The sequence below is a fragment of the Cyprinus carpio genome, chromosome B24, assembly GCF_018340385.1.
Source record: "Cyprinus carpio isolate SPL01 chromosome B24, ASM1834038v1, whole genome shotgun sequence".
Lineage (NCBI taxonomy): Eukaryota > Metazoa > Chordata > Actinopteri > Cypriniformes > Cyprinidae > Cyprinus > Cyprinus carpio.
In genome coordinates, this window is record NC_056620.1 from 5,663,653 (window position 1) to 5,682,855 (window position 19,203).

Below are 19,203 nucleotides of genomic sequence, written 5' to 3' on the forward strand. Positions count from 1 at the left end.
TCTGGCACAGTTCTATTCTAAAAATAGCCAAATACTGGTGTATATATTGGCAATCATGCAAGATTAATTTGCTTGTATAAATCTATCAGCAGCAAAAAATGTGAGAAAGTGGAAAAAAGAGTAAATTAACAACTAAATTAGGTTTTGGGTTCAAGAAACCTTGACTAACATTATAAGTAGGACTTAATAATAACATGCAAGAGAAGTGTAGATTATTCCACTTTTTAATGAGTGATCCAACTCAGATGGTGATTCTTGAGGGAATTCTGAGAAACTATTTGGAACACTGACATATTTTTGCATAAAAAGGTTTGTTGGTGGTTGTATGTGTTGTTGTGTAGAAAAGCAAAGGGCCTGTAAGGAAATGAAGAAAATGTTGCAGAAATTGATATGTACTCACACGAGGAGCAGAAGTGGGTAGTGTAAGGTGTCTATGAAGCCTGCAGGTTTCAGTATCTGCATGCTGAGGCCTGTGTATGACAATCAAAGACATTCATCTGCAACTCTATTATATTAATATCCTTCTTAAACACCAACACTTAAACACAATTTAGATAACATACTGTAATCCTCTATGTTTATCTCTCTGTATTCCACTTTCGGCATCTGCATTGAGTTCACCGTTCTCCTCAAGTTCAGATTCAACTCAATGTCACGCACCTCTGCCGAAAGAAAGAAACCAGTCAATGTGTGATTAAAAAACAGTTCCTCAAATTAACAGTTTACCCCAAAAATGAAAAGTTCCAAGCCACAAAGAAAAGTTGTCTAGCTTAATGTTCATGCTGCTCACACTCCAAAATCTTGCCCTCCATTATAGCTCTTAAATCTCTTTTTAAACATTGCACCAACATTTGGAGTCACTGATATGGCCTGTGTCTATATACTGTATGTATGCAACACTTGTGATATAATGGTGATTATGTGATTGTGCATGCAATAATCTGTTTTACAGTGAGGCACTTACCATGGTAGTAAATAAGGCATATTTATATACCAGTAATTTATAAAATACTTACTGTTACAACAGCATTGTTATGACTATTTTTGTTCTAAGACTTTTATTCTGATAATAATTTCATTCCATTGTTTCTTTGTTAGCAGCGTAATTGTCAAATATATATCTATGTTGCCATGACATTACACCTAAAATCTAAAAACGGATGTAAATGACAAGAACAAATTTACAGCTGATGTTTTTAACATAAGAATGAATGTAAATGCTTTTATAAAATTATAAGCTTCAAGTTTATTTCTCAATCACTTCTTTTAAAGAAAAGGAGATGCAAGCCACACATATTGTTGATTGAGCTTAACTTGTATTAAATATGAAATATTCCTTTAGGTTTAATTTTTTTTTTTAGGTGGGATATCCAAGGTTAGTGTATGTTTTAAAAAGAAAGAGCAGCGTGAACATTCTGCTAAACATTTCCTTATAGAAGAACCTTACAGAAACTTACACAGATGTGGAAGGAGGGTGAATAATTATTGAATTATTGACTAAATCATGTCACAAATGTTATTTTTGGGAGCTATTCCCAAGCTATTAACCAAGTCAATGCAAAATGCATTGTTTATCTCAAACTAAGCATCTGCAAGCACTCACAAAACCTTCTCAATGAGTAGCTAATTGCTCTGGGACATAAATGAGAAACAGGAATTGCAGGAATTACAGTTGTTCAGATGTTCAGAGGTTGTGAGAGACCAGTGAGCAGCTGGCTTTCCTGATAGAGAGTGACTAAATAGAGCAGATATCACGTCTGCTGCTGTAAACATGGAGACCTTCCATTCTGAGCAGCAGCGATAGAGTCTTGGAAGTGCACGTAACAATTAAGAGCACAGTGCGGTTGAGGGTTTCGTTTTAAGACAGGCTTATCAGTGCCTGCTCAGACTCAAGCCTCACAAAGCACACTTGCTCCCATTGCACCAATGCTATAGACATATCCGCACATTTGAAAAACAGCAACAATTTTTTTGTCAATATAGAGAAGGATCCGTATGAACATCGTGTAAGTCATCTGAATTTGACCTTGGTGGCACATTTAGCATTTACTTAATGGACCTGGCAGAGAAGGGAATGGATGGGAAAAACATCTAAAATGACAGGCTAAGAACTCTAGATTAAATTGTAAACAAACAATTGATAAACATTCTACACACACACAGAGATGTGAGCTCTGTGAGATGACTTCTGTGACAGACCGTCGCACTAAATCACTCTCTCGTTGTGATATCATTGGGCTTACAGGATATTATATACATAACACAATTACCAGCCTCTTACACAGAGAGGTCACATTTCTATGGATGTCATGGCACGTCTGGCAATAATCCAATCATCTGTAAGTGCTCTCACTGTGCAAGCAGGCATGTGTAGGTCTATTCAATCACACAGTCTATGGTAGGCCTGGAAGCAGCTCTAATCGTCAATTGACATGCTGTGGGTATATAATGCAATGAAATAAGTATGCGAGTGTGTGTGAGTGTCTGTGAGAGAGAGAGTCTGTGTGTGCCTGTGTGTGTGACTGTGACTGTGTGTAACGTGGAGGTTGGTAATGAGAGCATCCTCCTAAATTTGTCACTATTCATTTGAGTGCTTAATTCTAAGCAGTTTGGTTATTAATGTGACTGACAACCAAGGATGTTATGATATCCAACAAAATGTTAAATTTAAAGACCCCCTGTGGTGAAAATCAAGTTTTTAATGTTGTTTACATATCTGCCTGGTTTCTTAATATGCTACACACATGCCACAAGACAAACCACATGCAAATTCATCAGTTAACAATATTGCTGAGCATTTTCTCCTAAAAACTGCAGTGCACTAAAGATGTGGTCCTGTTTCCTACCATCACAAGCATGTAATCAGTGCTTTTTATAATTCTGTCTTCACATAGGTTCCTATTTGCAATGTATTTTTGCAGCATTTAACAATGTAGCCAATCACAGGCATATCTGCTGATTTCATGAAATGCAATTGGTGTTTAAGTTAGAATTAGGGTGGCCATATGCACCGTTCATACGGGACACGTCCCAGCCAGAATTTTAATATTGCCTAAAACATCCAAAGCAGTTAGACCAATAACATGCAGGTATTGTACATAATCCACCAATCATGGGGCTGCACGTGAGAAGGTGAGATCTACAGGGAATGATCAAAGCGATTCAAATACACGCCCATGGTTGTTCGTTCATTTGACTTGAAGCGTCGCTGCACACCGATTAAAAATTTCACACAACGATCGACCTGCACAGTGCAAACAGCCAAATCCTGGATATTTTAGGCAATACTGAAATCTTGGCCAGGACGTGTCCCGTATAAACGGTGCATATGGCCACCCTAGTTAGAATCCACTCACCAGTCAAAACACCAGAGTTTGTGCAGTCAGTGCAGAACTTCACTGATTATAACAAAACTTTGTGAGATTGTGTTGAACTAAGATAAGTGACTTTTTAGTGATTATAAGAGGAGCACGCTTTGCATGCTTTGTAGGCTATAATCTATTCAGTATTTGAATAGATTTACTCACAGATTCACTATCTGATAACCATTTATTCAGTATTGCCACTTGATATTGTGTAGCATTTGCTACTTCAGTCTGAGTTGGTGTTATTGAGTGGAGGCAGGGGCTAGTTATCATGGATCCATGTATACTAAATGAGGTAAAGGTGTAAGCCATATTCAAGACACATAGAGATTATTTTTATGGGGTGGAAAAATGTCATTATGGTAATCAAAGATGAGTTTTAAGGGATTAAATTATTGACTGCAGGGGGACTTCAACCAAACTAACTGTTATCTTTATTTAAAATCAGGGTCATTCCTACAGTTTAGTGAATTTTGGACTGAGCAGGTTTGCTGAAAAAAAAAAAAAAAAAAAAACTATTTATCTGAAAAACACACTAGTCAAGCTCAGGGTAGTATAACACAATCCTAATCAAATATTTTGCATGTGGTCTAGGATATTTATTACTTTGCAATGTGTAACGGTGGATATTTGAAGGGAAGTTTACATGACAACAATGTAGTAAAAACAAAAACAGTATTTCCTTTGTACTTTTTAAAAGTTTCTTATACAGACAAAAACATTGTCATAACAATCCACATTCACACTGATCTGTGAAAATGACTAAAAACACTATATAATGCATCAGGGCTCCAGACTAACATTTGAGAGCAGTGGCACCAGTGCCACTAAGTTCTACCGATTGTAGCGCTAGGAGGAGATTTGGTAGAGCTGGGGGTGGTGTGTGGGGGTATTCAAAATAAAGATCATTTAATCATAAAATTACTATTGTTTTGCATTAATAAGCACTGTTACTAATAATATTTAATGTTCATTTCAAAATATAGAGAAAAAGTAGAAATGAATGACTTTTAAGCCAATAAGTGCTCCTCTGCTGCTAGCTACTGGTTATAATTGTGATTTGATGTATTTTTTTTTTTAAATTTTACATAAGTGATTTTGTTTACCACAAAGTATATTTTGTTCATCCCATTAAAAATAACATTCAAACTGGATCATTTTAGAGCATTAAAGTGCTGGAAACAGTGAAATGCTTGAAAGTCACTGAAAAGTGCTTGAATTTCTCTCTCAAACGGTTGTACAAACCCTGAAATGAATGATGTAATGCATTCGACTATTTCTATCACAACACCATGGTTACAGTTAGCGTTACAGCTTCTGGTTTCCTGACGTATGTCAGCGCTGTTTATAACAGAGATTTCTGTGCAGAATTTGAATGATTCTCAGTAAATCTTGCAGCAACCTTATTGTGCGGCAAATTCAAATTCTTCTCACTGGATCTCGCAGCTCTGTTGCATCTGTGAAGTAACAGTATCGCGAAATCAACTTCCCAGTAAAGCTGTTCTGAGCTTGGACAAGTTTGTTGAGTCGAGATCCGAGCTGATAAACAATCCAGGATGCGCAGATTGAAATGTAGCGCGGTTTAGTTTCACTTTCGTTTCGTCTGCCGTTTGATGTTTCTCAAATGTAACAGAAATGTCAGAGTTTATGATTTGGGTAACGCGGTGGTCGCACCAGTCGCAACGGCAGAAAAAATGGTTGCAAAATGTGACCATTTGGTCGCAGTCTGGAGCCCTGTGCATGCCAGGCCAGTAATTGGCCGTGTCATAAAAATAAAAAATAAAAATAATATTTACACACTCACAACACACACTGGCCCAGCTAACCAATCACAGCACATCTCGTATTCCAGAAGGCGGGCCTTAATTTGATACAGGAATTATTCGAGCTTTTCATGCCAGACTGGGGAGAGAGGTGTTGTAATAATGTCAAATATGTGAAAAATAATGTGCTTTCGAACAACCTAGTATGAGAGCCTGTTCTAGTACACCCCCGAAACAAAATACAAACTTTGTAAAAGAGCATAATAGGACCCCTTTAATACACATGTGCATTATATTAATTTTTTTCACAATTTGGTAGTTTGCACAAAGACAATAACGGCAATAAAGACAATAACACACTTGCAATGTGAAACCTGTTTTCTGCTGTAGTGTAAATGAACGGCAAAAACGCAAACAAAGTTTTCTGTTTTTAGTTAAAAAGGGTGTCATATAACCCCCCCCCCCCATTCAAGTCATGCAATTTAGGGCATGAGCTTAATATTTTAAATGGCACTAATGTAACAGAGTAAACTGGAGTTTGAGGGACATAAAGTAATTAAATGGTTTTACTCATTAAAATATTACAATAAATTGTACTTTGTCAAGTAAATTTATACACTCAAAACTGCTAATTTAAGTATATATAATTAAGTATATATAAAAGTATATATGTAAGTATAAAAAAAGTATATATGTAACTATATATATAACCTTTATTTCAATGTGAACTTGAGAAAACGGCTGGGACATGGGAATTTGTCTATACAAATTATTCTAAGGTACTAATCAATTTGTGTCAACACCTACTGTATGCATGGAAAATCATGTGGCATGAAAACTAATTAACATTTTATGTAAAAAATGCAGTATTGCTTCATGGAGTCCAAATTCACTAAACTGTAGAAATGACCCAGCAATGAAATATGACTCTATTACTGTATAAAATGAATGAATTTTGATAATTAAACAGCTTTGAGGAGTAGGCAATCGAGGCAGTTGCCCGGGGCAGTGTTCTCTGCACCAGGTGCTCACTCCATATTCTGGCAGTTTCGCAGAATTGCGCCCACTCGTTCTCACTGACAATGAATTGTGGCCTTGTGGGACACCTTTTCGAGCAGTTCCCTACACTCTGAAACCTTCCTTTTCACGTTTGGATGCACCACAAATATAGGATAAATGATAAAATCACATACAAAGTAGGGTGGCCATATGTGCCGTTCATACGGGACACGTCCCAGCCAGAATTTTAATACTGCCTAAAATATCCAGGTTTTGGCTGTTTGCTCTGCAGGTCGATCGTTGTGTGACATTCACGAGAGCTATAGAGAGCAGAGCAGACGGCTCCTTATGCTTTCGAATCGCTCTCGCACCTACTTTGGTGTCTTTTTTTGATCGGTGTGATGCTTCGATTTGATTGTTCCCTGTAGATCTCACCTTCTCACGTGCAGCTCCATCATTGGTCGATTATGAACAATACCTGCATGTTATTGGTCAAACTGCTTTGGATGATTTAGGCAATATTAAAATCCTGGCCCGGGACGTGTCCTGTATGAGGGGCGCATATGGCCACCCTAATACAAAGAGTCTCTTTGTATGGGGGGTGGGGGGTTGGATGGGGGGTAATGTCACAGATGAGATTGAGGTTAATTAAGTTACAAAATAAAATGTGCCCTGCATCTATTACACATCCACTTACTTACTCTACAATGCTATTTTACTTTCTTTCTATTGATAGCCTATAATTTACATTTACAATTACATTTTTGGATAAGTCTCTTATGCTCATCAAAGCTGCATTTATTTTAGTTAGTCAGTTTAAAAACAGAAGCTTCAAAAAAAAAAAAAAAGGTGGGGTGGGTGAGTGATGTGAAACTTTTAAATCTTTGACCTCTTTGTGAGTGTATTGTAAGTGTGTGTGAGTTTGTGTGTGCATGCTACTCAGTCGTAAGCAGTCAGATGACGGGAGTAAGACCCAGCAGATCATCCAGAACTCAAACACACACACACACAATCACACAATATAGAGAGGAAGAAAGCTGGATACTCACTCTGTCTGTCATGAGTGCTGTAAACGGTCACATACGGAACATCAGGACCTGACAATATACCAACATAATCATCAATAATTAATGACATAAGACATTCATTGGTTTTCATAGTTTGAACAAATGCTTTGCAAAATGATGACAGAATGCATGTTATTTTTGTTTGCTAATCAGTAATTCTCACAGCTAGCAATTGTGTCTCACAGAATGCATATTTCCTGTCCTAATCTTTTATATAAATTCTTCATGCATGATACTGATGAAATAAAATTTCACATACTCACATGACCTGTTGCAGCAACTGAATCAAATAAATTTTTGCACTTGAACTTTGATGACCAATTTGGAATTATTATCAGTGTTTACTAAGTCACTACTACAATAACTAATACATAAGGTTAAAGGGATAGTTCACCCAAAAATAAAAATTTGCTGACCCTCAGGCTATTAATTAATTTTAGCTTTTAATGGTCCTTGGTGATTCATAAAAGTCCACAGCTTTCACTTTGAGAGTCAAAAAAGCATATACAGGCAACACAACAATAATACTGTGACCCTTTATGATATATTGAGGCCTTATGAAGCGAAATGATCAGTCTGTGCAAGAAACTAAACATTATTACCTGTAATCCATAGCCTCAGGCAAACAGCCCTGAACACCTTCATATGATTCAGAAGTGCAAGATTTCTGTTCTGTTGCACAGACTTATCATTTTGCTTCATAAAACTTCAATAAATTGTCAGGAGGCAAGGGTATTCATTTTGTGTTGCCTATATATGTTTTTGGCTCTCAAAGTGACAGTAAAAAAACAGACTTGCAGTTTATGAATCACCAAGGACCATGGTGTCAAATCTTTACTGTTCCACTGAAGAAAAAACCCACCTACTGTACATCTCAGATGGCCTGAAATTTGCTAAACAACTGTAAATATCAAAGAACCTTTACACTTCTGTATGTAACACAGCCTGCATCATTTGTGCTACATGATACTTCAAATCAACATTCTTCTTACATTCCTCTACCCACATTTTCTTGTTAAAAATCTAGTTTGGATCATCACACAGTCTCTCATATAGTGTTTGAACAATTTGCAGTGTTATGCTAAAAGCAAGATATGATAATTAAGAAAAATAATGTAATAGCTATTTATGTCAGATCAAATCTATTCGAAAATAACTTAAAAACAAACATACAAACAACTATTTTTATAACTACATTTATGCATTAAGCAGATGCTTTTATCCAAAGTTAATAACCACAGTATAAATAAAGGTATGTAATTGTTATAAGTGTTATAAATTATAAGTAATAGTTTATGTTTCAGCTGTACACGTCAGCAACACTCAAGAGCAGTTTATCCAGTCATTTTACAAGTTCTCTAAAGTTTATTTTATAAACAGCCTGCCACTAAACTGAAAAAGGTGCTTAAAAGCTTTTGTTAATGAGCGTCTGCAGTGAAACTTTAACGAGTGGCACAACAGCGCTGATCGTAAACACAACAGTCATTTCTCCAGGGGTTCTGTCACAACGGTTCAGTGAATACAAGCATTAAAGCCTTTAGAACACATCAGCTGCTGTAGAAACAACCCCTACAAATAATCAGTGCACTTTGCAGAATGAAAACTTCACTGTTGAACAATAACAACATGCTCTTTGACAATGCGTCTGCTCATGCTGTCTCCATCCCTTTCTCTATACTTCTAGCTTAACACTAAACTCATCATTTACATATAAAGCTTGTCAGGAGACAATATAAAAGTAAAGGTTCATGGGCTCTAAATCGACATTCACCGCAGTGTCAACTCCCAAGCGTTTATTAAAAATGTGTCAGGGTTATGGGTGAGTTCAGAGACTCATTTTAATTCTCAGCTTTACAGCCAAACCAAGACTTTACGCAAGTATTTCTTGACCTTTCATTTCTTTAGTTTTTAACAAAAAAGTAAAATTCTAATTACTTCTACAAATCATACAGTGTATGTTCATATATTATGTTATCTTGTTCGCACATATACCCGTGGTAGTAAGAACAAGCAGAATAGAAACAAAGAGATGTCTACCTTTACAAATGAGCAGAAAATAGTCCATGCTGGGACAGAAGAAGCCACTGACGTACCCGCAGCTGTCAGTGAAATCGCAGGATAGACAGCGGCGGTTGAAGGTGCCCACTGTGTCTGCGCTGGAACAACCACAGATACATTAACACTGTCAGCGAGAACAAGCCTGTGACAGCACAAGCCAAACTTCACATGGCACAAAACATGAATATGTATGTGCTTTATGTACCTGTAGAGATGTCTTCTTTTAGGGTCATCCTCAGTGCTGAGGAAATATCTGTTCATACAAAAAATACAATACTCCATACAAACATACTCCATATAACAATAGCTATACAAAGGTGAAAAAGAAGTACACTTCAGCATAAGTTTAGTTATTACATAATTTATATGCTTCAAAAATGTACTTAAGTCAGAACTGAACATTGTCAGACACTAAGTGCCTGTCAATTCAAACTAAATGAAAATGTATTAAAGTTTAAATTTAAACAATCTACATCTTTTATGCCATTTCATAACCAATATTGGTTTAAAATACAGTTAACGTGTACTGACATGCATTTATGATAAACTACAATACACTTTAAAGCAATAGTTCACCCAAAAATTAAAATTTGAAATTTATCTGCTTACCCCCAGGGCATCCAAGATGTAGGTGACTTTGTTTCTTCAGTAGAACACAAATTATGATTTTTAGCTTCAGGTGTTGCAGTCTCTCAGCAGTACAGTGCTTGGCAATGGTCACAGTATCTATGAGAGAAACAAAAAAACATGCACAGAAAAATCCAAATTAAACCCTGCGGCTCGTGACGATACAATGACGTGTAAAGACACAAAACGATCGGTCTGTGCAAGAAACTGAACAGTATTTATATCATTTTTTTTTTTTTTTACCTCTGATTCAGGCAATGTCCGAACTGTTAGAACTCTTGTGAACGCGCTTCACTGCAGCTTAAGTTCTAACAGTTCAGACATTGCGTGAATCCTAGGCAAAAAAACTATATAAATACTGTTCAGTTTCTTGACCAATCATTTTGTGTCTTTACACATTAAAGTATCGTCACAAGCCGCAGGGTTTAATTTGGATTTTTCTGTGCATTTTTTTTTTTTCTCTCTCATAGATACTGTGACCATTGCCAAGCACTGTACTGCTGAGAGACTGCAACACCTGAAGCTAAAAATCATAATTTGTGTTCTACTGAAGAAACAAAGTCACCTACATCCTGGATGCCCTGGGGGTAAGCAGATAAACATCAAATTTTTCTTTTTTGGGTGAACTATCCCCTTTAATGTAATTTCTATTAAAACCTGTATGCCATGAATTATATATATATATATATATATATATATATATATATATATATATATATATATATATATATATATATATATACATACAGTGCCCTCCATAAGTATTGGAACAGTAAAGGCAAAAGTGCTCTGTTTGCTGTGGAAATCTGTAAATATGATTAAAAGATGAATATGAGACAAAAATACAGAATGTCACATTTTATTATTGGGTTGTTTCAACACATAAATGTTTTAACAGCTAAGAAGATCAGCACTTGTAGAGTTTCATCCCACCATCTGATAGGGCTGAACGATTAATTGCATTTGCGATAATATCGCAATATGAAAAAATTAAAAAAATTATATCGCAGAGGCTGCGATTACACTCTGTCATGTGACACACAAGAGTAAAGAGGTGTGTTCGACTGGACTTGAAGATCGATCGATGTATGACATCAAAGTACGGCGAGAGAGAGCATAAGGAGACGTCCGCTCTCTTATAGCTCTCACAGTACTTAGATGACACACACAGATCGGTCTAATCAGCGCTGCTTAAAGTTGTACACATCTAAGCACAGTCTTCAGAGGAAGCATCAAGTCTGAACGCTACAGTGTTGCCAAGTCCATGGTTTGGGGAACCCCTCCATAAAACGTGTAATTTAACCCCTTGAATACCGGTGGACCCCCCTCGAAACGCGATTAGGCTAGTTTTGAGTAGCAATTGGGTGGGTTTTGTTGTGAAAAATGGCAACCCTGGCACGCTATACCGGAAATGTTTGAAAGCGCATATAATATGAACGTACTTTAAAATGGCATATTGAAATTACTCAAGCAGTAACAGTGTTATGGTGCATTTCATTACTGAAGACTTTGAACTTAAAATAATATATATATATATATATATATATATATTCTTATTTATTTATTTAAAGTCTTTCTAAAGCAGTGGTTCTCAAAGTGTGGGGTGTACTGGCCATCAGCAGAAAAGGAAAATAAATAAAACAGTAAACATCCAAAGGACGTAACTTAGAATGGGAGATGGATCGGTTTGTGAAAAGGAAGAGAAAAGCCATAGATGATGTCGCACAGACCCAGGCAGGTGCTGGTCATTCAAAAGCTAAATGCAGAAAATATGATGAGGCATGTCTTGCTCTCGGCTTCACTCACTGTGTCTATACTGGACGCTAGAGTTGTCGTGTCGTGCCGCAATAGCTCTACTGTACAGGTGCATCTCAATAAATTAGAATGTTGTGGAAAAGTACATTTATTTCAGTAATTCAACTCAAATTGTGAAACTTGTGTATTAAATAAATTCAATGCACACAGATTGAAGTAGTCTTTGGATCTTTTAATTATGATGATTTTGGCTCACATTTAACAAAAACCCACCAATTCACTATCTCAACAAATTAGAATATGGTAACATGCCAATCAGCTAATCAACTCAAAACACCTGCAAAGGTTTCCTGAGCCTTCAAAATGGTCTCTCAGTTTGGTTCACTAGGCTACACAATCATGGGGAAGACTGCTGATCTGACATTTGTCCAGAAAGACAATCATTGACACCCTCCACAAGGAGGGTAAGCCACAAACATTCATTGCCAAAGAAGCTGGCTGTTCAAAGAGTGCTGTATCCAGCATGTTAACAGAAAGTTGAGTGGAAGGAAAAAGTGTGGAAGAAAAAGATGCACAACCAACGAGAGAACCGCAGCCTTATGAGGATTGTCAAGCAAAATAGATTAAAAAATTTGAGTGAACTTCACAAGGAATGGACTGAGAGAGCCACCACACACAGACGTGTCAAGGTATTTGGCTACAGTTGTCGTATTCCTCTTGTTAAGCCACTCCTGAACCACAGACAACATCAGAGGCGTCTTACCTGGGCTAAGGAGAAGAAGAACTGGACTGTTGTCCAGTGGTCCAAAGTCCTGTTTTCAGATGAGATCAAGTTTTGTATTTCATTTGGAAACCAAGGTCCTAGATTCTGCAGGAAGGGTGGAGAAGCTCATAGCCCAATTTGCTTGAACTCCAGTGTTAAGTTTCCACAGTCTGTGATGATTTGGGGTACAATGTCATCTGCTGGTGTTGTTCCATTGTGTTTTTTGAAAACCAAAGTCACTGCACCCGTTTACCAAGAATTTTTGGAGCATGAAACCTGGGCTTCCATACCACCTTAGCAATGCCACAAACTGATCACCTCCATGCCACGCCGAATTGAGGCAGTAATTAAAGCAAAAGGAGCCCCTACCAAGTATTGAGTACATGTACAGTAAATGAACATACTTTCCAGAAGGACAACAATTAAAAAAAAATGTTTTTTTTTTTTTTTTGGTCTTATGAAGCATTCTAATTTGTTGAGATAGTGAATTGGTGGGTTTTTGTTAAATGTGAGCCAAAGTCATCACAATTAAAAGAACCAAAGACTTAAACTACTTCAGTCTGTGTGCACTGAATTTATTTTAATACACGAGTTTCACAATTTGAGTTGAATTACTGAAATAAAGGAACTTTTCCACGACATTCAAATTTATTGAGATGCACCTGTACACTGGATGCAACCGCATCATTTTAACTTTGTGCCAGTCCATCATAAATAGAAGAAGGCTTCAGTTTAATGTCGGGTTTTGTCGCGCCACATCCAGTGTAGACAGCATCACTGGGTTCTACTGTATTTTGCTGCGGCTCGTGTCCGGTGTAGACACGTTGTTTAATGTCGTTGATGAGGAGGAAAGCCTGCGTGTGTCCTATGCCTTAGCGGACAGCATGAAACCCAAAATAAGTAAATAACAGACAGAATAATAACAAATAATAACAGTTTTTCTCTCTATGCTATTTTTCAATGTTTCAAGTGATGCAGGTGTTTTTTTTCCCTGTAGGGTTTTTTAAATAAATAAATGAAAAAAAAAACTTTTATTTTTCTAAATGTTTAGTGAAATTATTTGGCGCGACCACTGAGAACCACTGGTCTAAAGTTAACATGCAGTGTTTAAAAAGTGCAGTCCACAAGTTTACATATCTTTATTACAGTGACTTTGAATTACCTAAAGTAGTGTGGTATAGCTACAGATTTTTTTTTTATATTTCTGCAATCTACTTTAGTTTGTGTGATTTGTATATTAATGTTTACACCAGGCTTATTTGTCAGTGATTTATGTTGTCATAATTATTACATGCTTACAAGGTTGGAAGTTCAACAAATAAGTCAATATACTACTGTGATTGTAGTTGTTTAATAAAAATGTTATTCATATCAATTCATGCATCACCTAATTTCATTGTAGCACAGGCCTGGCCTACAGAAAAGAACATTTCTGTTTAATCTATATAATATTGTGTTGGTCATACTATACAATGATTTTAAGCTTGTCTTTGTTGAATAATAGAACATAAAGAGCTTTAAAAATTAATCGCATATTAATCACAATCGTAATATTGTAAAAAATAAATAAATAAATAAAATTTGCAATTACATTATTTCCAAAATTGTTCAGCCCTACCATCTGATGTGAGCATAAGTATTGGAACAGTTGGCTCACAGGTCTTTCTAAGTGATTAGCTGTATTCTTCAGATATTAAAAGCAGGGAATGTGTCGTATCAGTTATATCCATTGCTTCTGCATTCTGAGTCTTGCATTCGATGACGACACACAAAAACCAGAATGAAGACGAGTGGGCTGACTTAAAGATAAAAGCAAGCAATTTGGTTGATAAAAGAAAAGAGGTCAATTAGAACTATAGCAAAAAACAAAGGCCATGAAGAAATCAAGAGTTTGGAAACCATCGGCGACATCAGCAACCAACAAAAACCTGATCAGTTGAGAAAAACAACAGCAGTTGATGACAGGCAAATAATAAAAGCTTTGAAAATTAACCCTAAAATATTGGTCTGTAAAATCACCAACAACCTCTAAAAGCTAGGGGGATGCTCTGACAATCTACTGTCTGCAGGACACATTGACACAGTATTACAGAAGCTACACAGCAAGATGCAAACCTCTGACAAGCACCAAAAAATAGAAAGGCAAGATTTAGAGTATGCAAAAGCCAGTAGAGTTTATGGACAGATGAGACAAAGATTAACCTTTATCTAAGTGATTGGAAAGCAAAAGTGTGGAGAAAAAAGGGAACTCCAAATGATCCTAAGCATACAGCCTTATCTGTAAAGCATGGTGGAGTTGGTGTCATGGCATGGGCATGCATGGCTGTCTCTGGAACAGCCCCCGCTCAATTTTAATGATGACTTAATATTTCATGACAGTAGCAGGATGAATTTGGAAGGGTACAAAACCATCTTGGCTACCAATATTCAAGAAAATGCCACCAGACTCATCAGAAAGCACTACATATTGCATCAGGACAATGACCCAAAACACCCTGCCAGTTCAGTCAAGGACTTTAATAAAAGGGCAAAAAAAGTAAAGTCTTAGACTGAACATGAATTTCACCAGCTAAAGAGAAAACAAAATGCAGTTACACACCAAAACAAGCAACAGTTGTTATTGGCTGCATTAAAGGCTGGGAAAAGCATTTAAAGGATAATACCAAGAGTCTGGTGATGTCTATGGGTTGCAGACTCACTGCTCTGATTGCACGCAAGGGATCTAATCTTTTACATCTGCTTTAAGTTCAACTGTTCCAATACTTATGCTCACACCAGATGATGGGATGAACTCTAAAAGTGCTGTCGTTTTTAATTGGTAAAACATCTATGTGTTGAAACAGCTAATAAAAAATGTGACATTCTGTAGATTTGACTCATATTCATATTTTAATCCTATTTACAAATGTCTTGAATCCACAGCAAACAGAGCAATTTTGTCTTTATTTTATTTTTTTTAAGATAGACATTTGTAATAATGAATTTGCAATTTAGTACATTTAAAATAAATTAAGGTTACACTTTCTTTTAAGGTGTCCTTGTTACAGTGTAATAATACATTTAAGTACTGAGTAAGTAAGGTATAATCAATGGTTTACCGTGCATTAAAGGATTTTAAATGCACAACGTGGAGGCAAAGAATCGCCCGGCGCGAAGTGCATTTAAAATCCTTTAATGCATGGCAAACCGTTGATTATCCCATTTATTACATGGTTATTTGCCAAGATTTAGACAAGTTAAAACTAGTATTGCTCTTTGCTGCGCAATATTTGACCGAATGGGTAAAAATTATGTTATTTTTATCAATTACAGCTCATTAGCTCGAGCATTATACCTCCTTCAAATCAGACACAGAGATGAAATAGTGCGTTAAGATCACATTTATTTGAATGAATTATAGTATTTATTTCAATTAATTATAGATCGAGAGAGAGAGAGAGAGAGAGAGAGAGAAATGACCCGTTGTGTGTGCTGCGCCTGCGTGTCTCTCTCTACAAACAATTACATTAATTAGGCTACTTCAAAAACAGCGATTTTACACCTCATTGCTGAGTAATATAAAGTAGCGATCCAGTATCTAGGCTATTTTATTAATACAAATCGCGGAAAATCATTGACAAGTTATGTGCGATCTGCGATCTTCGACTCTCTCTCTCTGTGTGTGTGCGAGTGATGTGTGTGGGTTTGTGTGCAACAATTAAAGCAGCGCATTAATATAGAATTGTGATTAAACTGACCCTAGAACTACCTGCGCATTAAGTAAGGAATAAATGATCCCAAATGGAACACTTCACGTGCACTTGCAGTCTTACAGACTTACAATGTTTGCGTGTCCGTTAAGTCCACGAGACTGTAGGTTGTCCCATTTGTCATTTTAGCATTCAGAAGACTGCTTGCGAGCACCCCCTTTGCGGCCATTATGCGCCCTTGATCTGCACTTCTGCTGAGCCCACAATGGGGCGAGCTCTGCAGCAGACTTCTACTTGACAGTTAAAGCGGCATTACATCACGAAAGTGCGGACTCTGAGGTTTAGGGTGCCATTTGGGACAGGGCCATTGACGATGGGCCATTGAATTATTAGAAAAATAATGGAGTGAAGTGAAGTAGCCATTACACCTCGGGTGTGTGCATTATTTTTCTAATAATTCAACGGCCTGGAGTCAATTATTCCGCTTATACTACCACACCTCAAGACATTGATCAGATGATATATTTAAAAGGATTCGTCCAGTTTTTGTACTTCAATCGCTATTGTGAGTAAGATTATTTCTTCCGCATCTCATCTAACTCCCTCTTTTGCTAGTTCCAAAACGTCGTTTTAAAGCTGGTAATGGAGGCTTGAGCCGTTGATGGCATTCTAATGCAGTTATTAATGAAGTTATTAGAAAGAAAGCGAGAGAGACAGAGACACACAGAGAAAGAGAAAGAAAGAGAGAGAGCGAGAGCTTGTGTGAATTAGGCTACCTCTGTGCGTCCCTCAACAGAGTTCTGTGGCAGCGTCTCTAAACAGCACTGTTATTACCTTGCTAGTGAGAAAGGTCATGTGTATTTACTTTTAGAAAATCATCTGTCATGTTGTTGTTTTTGTTAGTCCTTTGTACTCTATAGGTACTGTATGCTAATTTCCGTTATTACAGTTAACTATGCGAAGTGATATGGAACTGTAATGCGGTCAAGAGAGCTGCCTGGGACCTATGTTTGCAGTGCGTTACCCTGAAAATAATTGCACACCTCAGAACGTTTGTCAGCATATCAGATTCAAGCATTCAACGGCCCGTAGAATAAACTGTTTTACTACATACCTGCCAGCCAATCAGAATCCAGTATTCAGACAGACCATGGAATAATACTAATTAACTACAAATACTTACTATATGGTTAGGGTTAGGATAAGGGTTTGTCTTAGGGTTACTTGCATTTAATTATGCATAATTAATTTGTTACTATAATAGTAAGTACATGTAATGTGTAACAAGGACACCTTTGGACAAAGTGTTACCTATTTTAACTTTATATGCATTAAAATAAACAGTACAAGATAAAATTATATTGAAGTACTTTACATCTTTTTCTAGTATGCTACTATTAAATGTGCTATAAGTGTGGTATAAGTGTCATAAAAGTGTACGTTCTTTAAGTACACTTAAGTGGCCTTTTATTTAATTAATATTTCCATTATCTGAATAAACTTTATTTTTTCTTTTTTTTAAATATACTTTAAAGATTTTAAGTATAAATGTTTCTTTCTGAAGACACAAGAAGATATTTTGAAGACTATTGGTAACTAAACAGTCGAACGGTACATTTACTTACACACTATTGAAAAAAATACTAAGTTAATGGCTACCGTAAAACTGTTTGGTTACCAACATATACCATGGCACTGAAAGATCAAGAGAACAAAAGCAGGTGGGTTGTAGTGGTAAGGGTCAAAAAATAAGAGACCTTGATAACACAGGCGAAAACTATTTGGGATAATGTGCACCAAAGATATATTAAGATTAAGGCTGACAATAATGTGAATTGACAAAGTAATTTTGGTCAGCTGTGATTTCATACTATCTTTAAAAAAAGGCAATTTTTAATGAATCATTGAAGTTCAGTTGGAGGTGTTTGGTGGATGGCTCACATTAACTGACTGTCCTCATCATACGCAAGAACCTGCGTGACGTCCCAGTCTCCTGATGTGATGGACTGCAGAGTATCTGTGCTGGCTGTTGGGCTTTATGAAGAAAACATTAAACAGACATCAGTCATAATGAATGGAACACAGTGTTGTGAATAATAGAATAGTATGCTCATCAATACAAATATTTAAAAACAAATATAAAAGAATGTGTGTCATTTTACAAATAGAGAAGGTAGAGCATGTCACAGTCTTCAGCTGATATTCCCAGGATGGCCACCAGAGGACACTGTTTGGTTGTAAGCACATGGCTTCTGTTTTGTTTGTTTGGTGCCATGTGCTTTCTCCTGTCTATTGTCTGTCCCCTCCCATCTTGTCACTTTGTTATTGTTTCAGTGGGTGCACCTGTGTCTCCCTCATTACCCTCATTTGCTCCCTATTTATTCTACTTGTGTTTGCAGTCCTGTGCTTCTTTGTTTTCGTATGTGGTCTAATGTGTATGTTTGCTCCTTGTTTAAGTATGTACTGCCTGTTCCTGTGTGGCCTTCCCTCGCCTTGCCAAGCTGTACCCTGTTCAGGCCTTTCTGTTGGTTTTTCCCACTTGGGGTAGCTTTTGTTAGTTTTATTTATTTTCATTATTAATAAAGAGCTTGATTACTGCATCCTCGATTCCTCTCCTCATCTCGCCACATAGACCATGACAGAACAAAGAAGCCAAGATGAGGACTCAGCAGAAGAGAGGCTCATACCATCCACCAGCCTCTAATGTCTACAGCCCTCTTTACCAACGTATGCTCCAGCTCGAAGCCTTAATCTCCCTCCGTCAACAAGGAACTGATCTTGGAGGTGATTTTGGAGTGGTTTAGGGGTGCTTGGGTGGGGTTTGTCTGCTATGAATGAGTTATTTAAGTATTATTTTGATATGCCCTTTATTCACTGGAGGATGTTAGGTTCTGAACATTTGTCTTTTGACGGGTTTGTGGAGTACCTCGTCTGTAGTGGGAGGCAGTCAGCACTGCAAAGAGAGCAGCCTTCTCATGGGGAGCCTCTTCATGAGATGGCCACCAGCCCAGAGCCTCTCCACAAAATGGCTGCCAGTCCGGAACCTCTTCAACGGGTGGGCCCAAGGCTTTTGAATCTGGCTTCCACTTTGGCGGATCAACCGTTGATCTCAGCCAG

The 19,203-nt window shown here is 37.1% G+C and overlaps 1 protein-coding gene across 1 annotated transcript in view; it reads right to left on the reverse strand.

Annotated features, from left to right (window-relative positions):
- Positions 1–19,203, reverse strand: part of LOC109049688 (dipeptidyl aminopeptidase-like protein 6) — a gene marked incomplete at its 5' end in the record, with an annotated part of 189,900 nt that overhangs the window by 13,132 nt on the left and 157,565 nt on the right. The window contains 7 exon segments of the mRNA XM_042752330.1: positions 401–470; positions 564–662; positions 7,177–7,224; positions 9,232–9,350; positions 9,458–9,505; positions 18,028–18,112; positions 19,109–19,115. Coding sequence (XP_042608264.1) covers positions 401–470; positions 564–662; positions 7,177–7,224; positions 9,232–9,350; positions 9,458–9,505; positions 18,028–18,112; positions 19,109–19,115 — 476 coding nt within the window.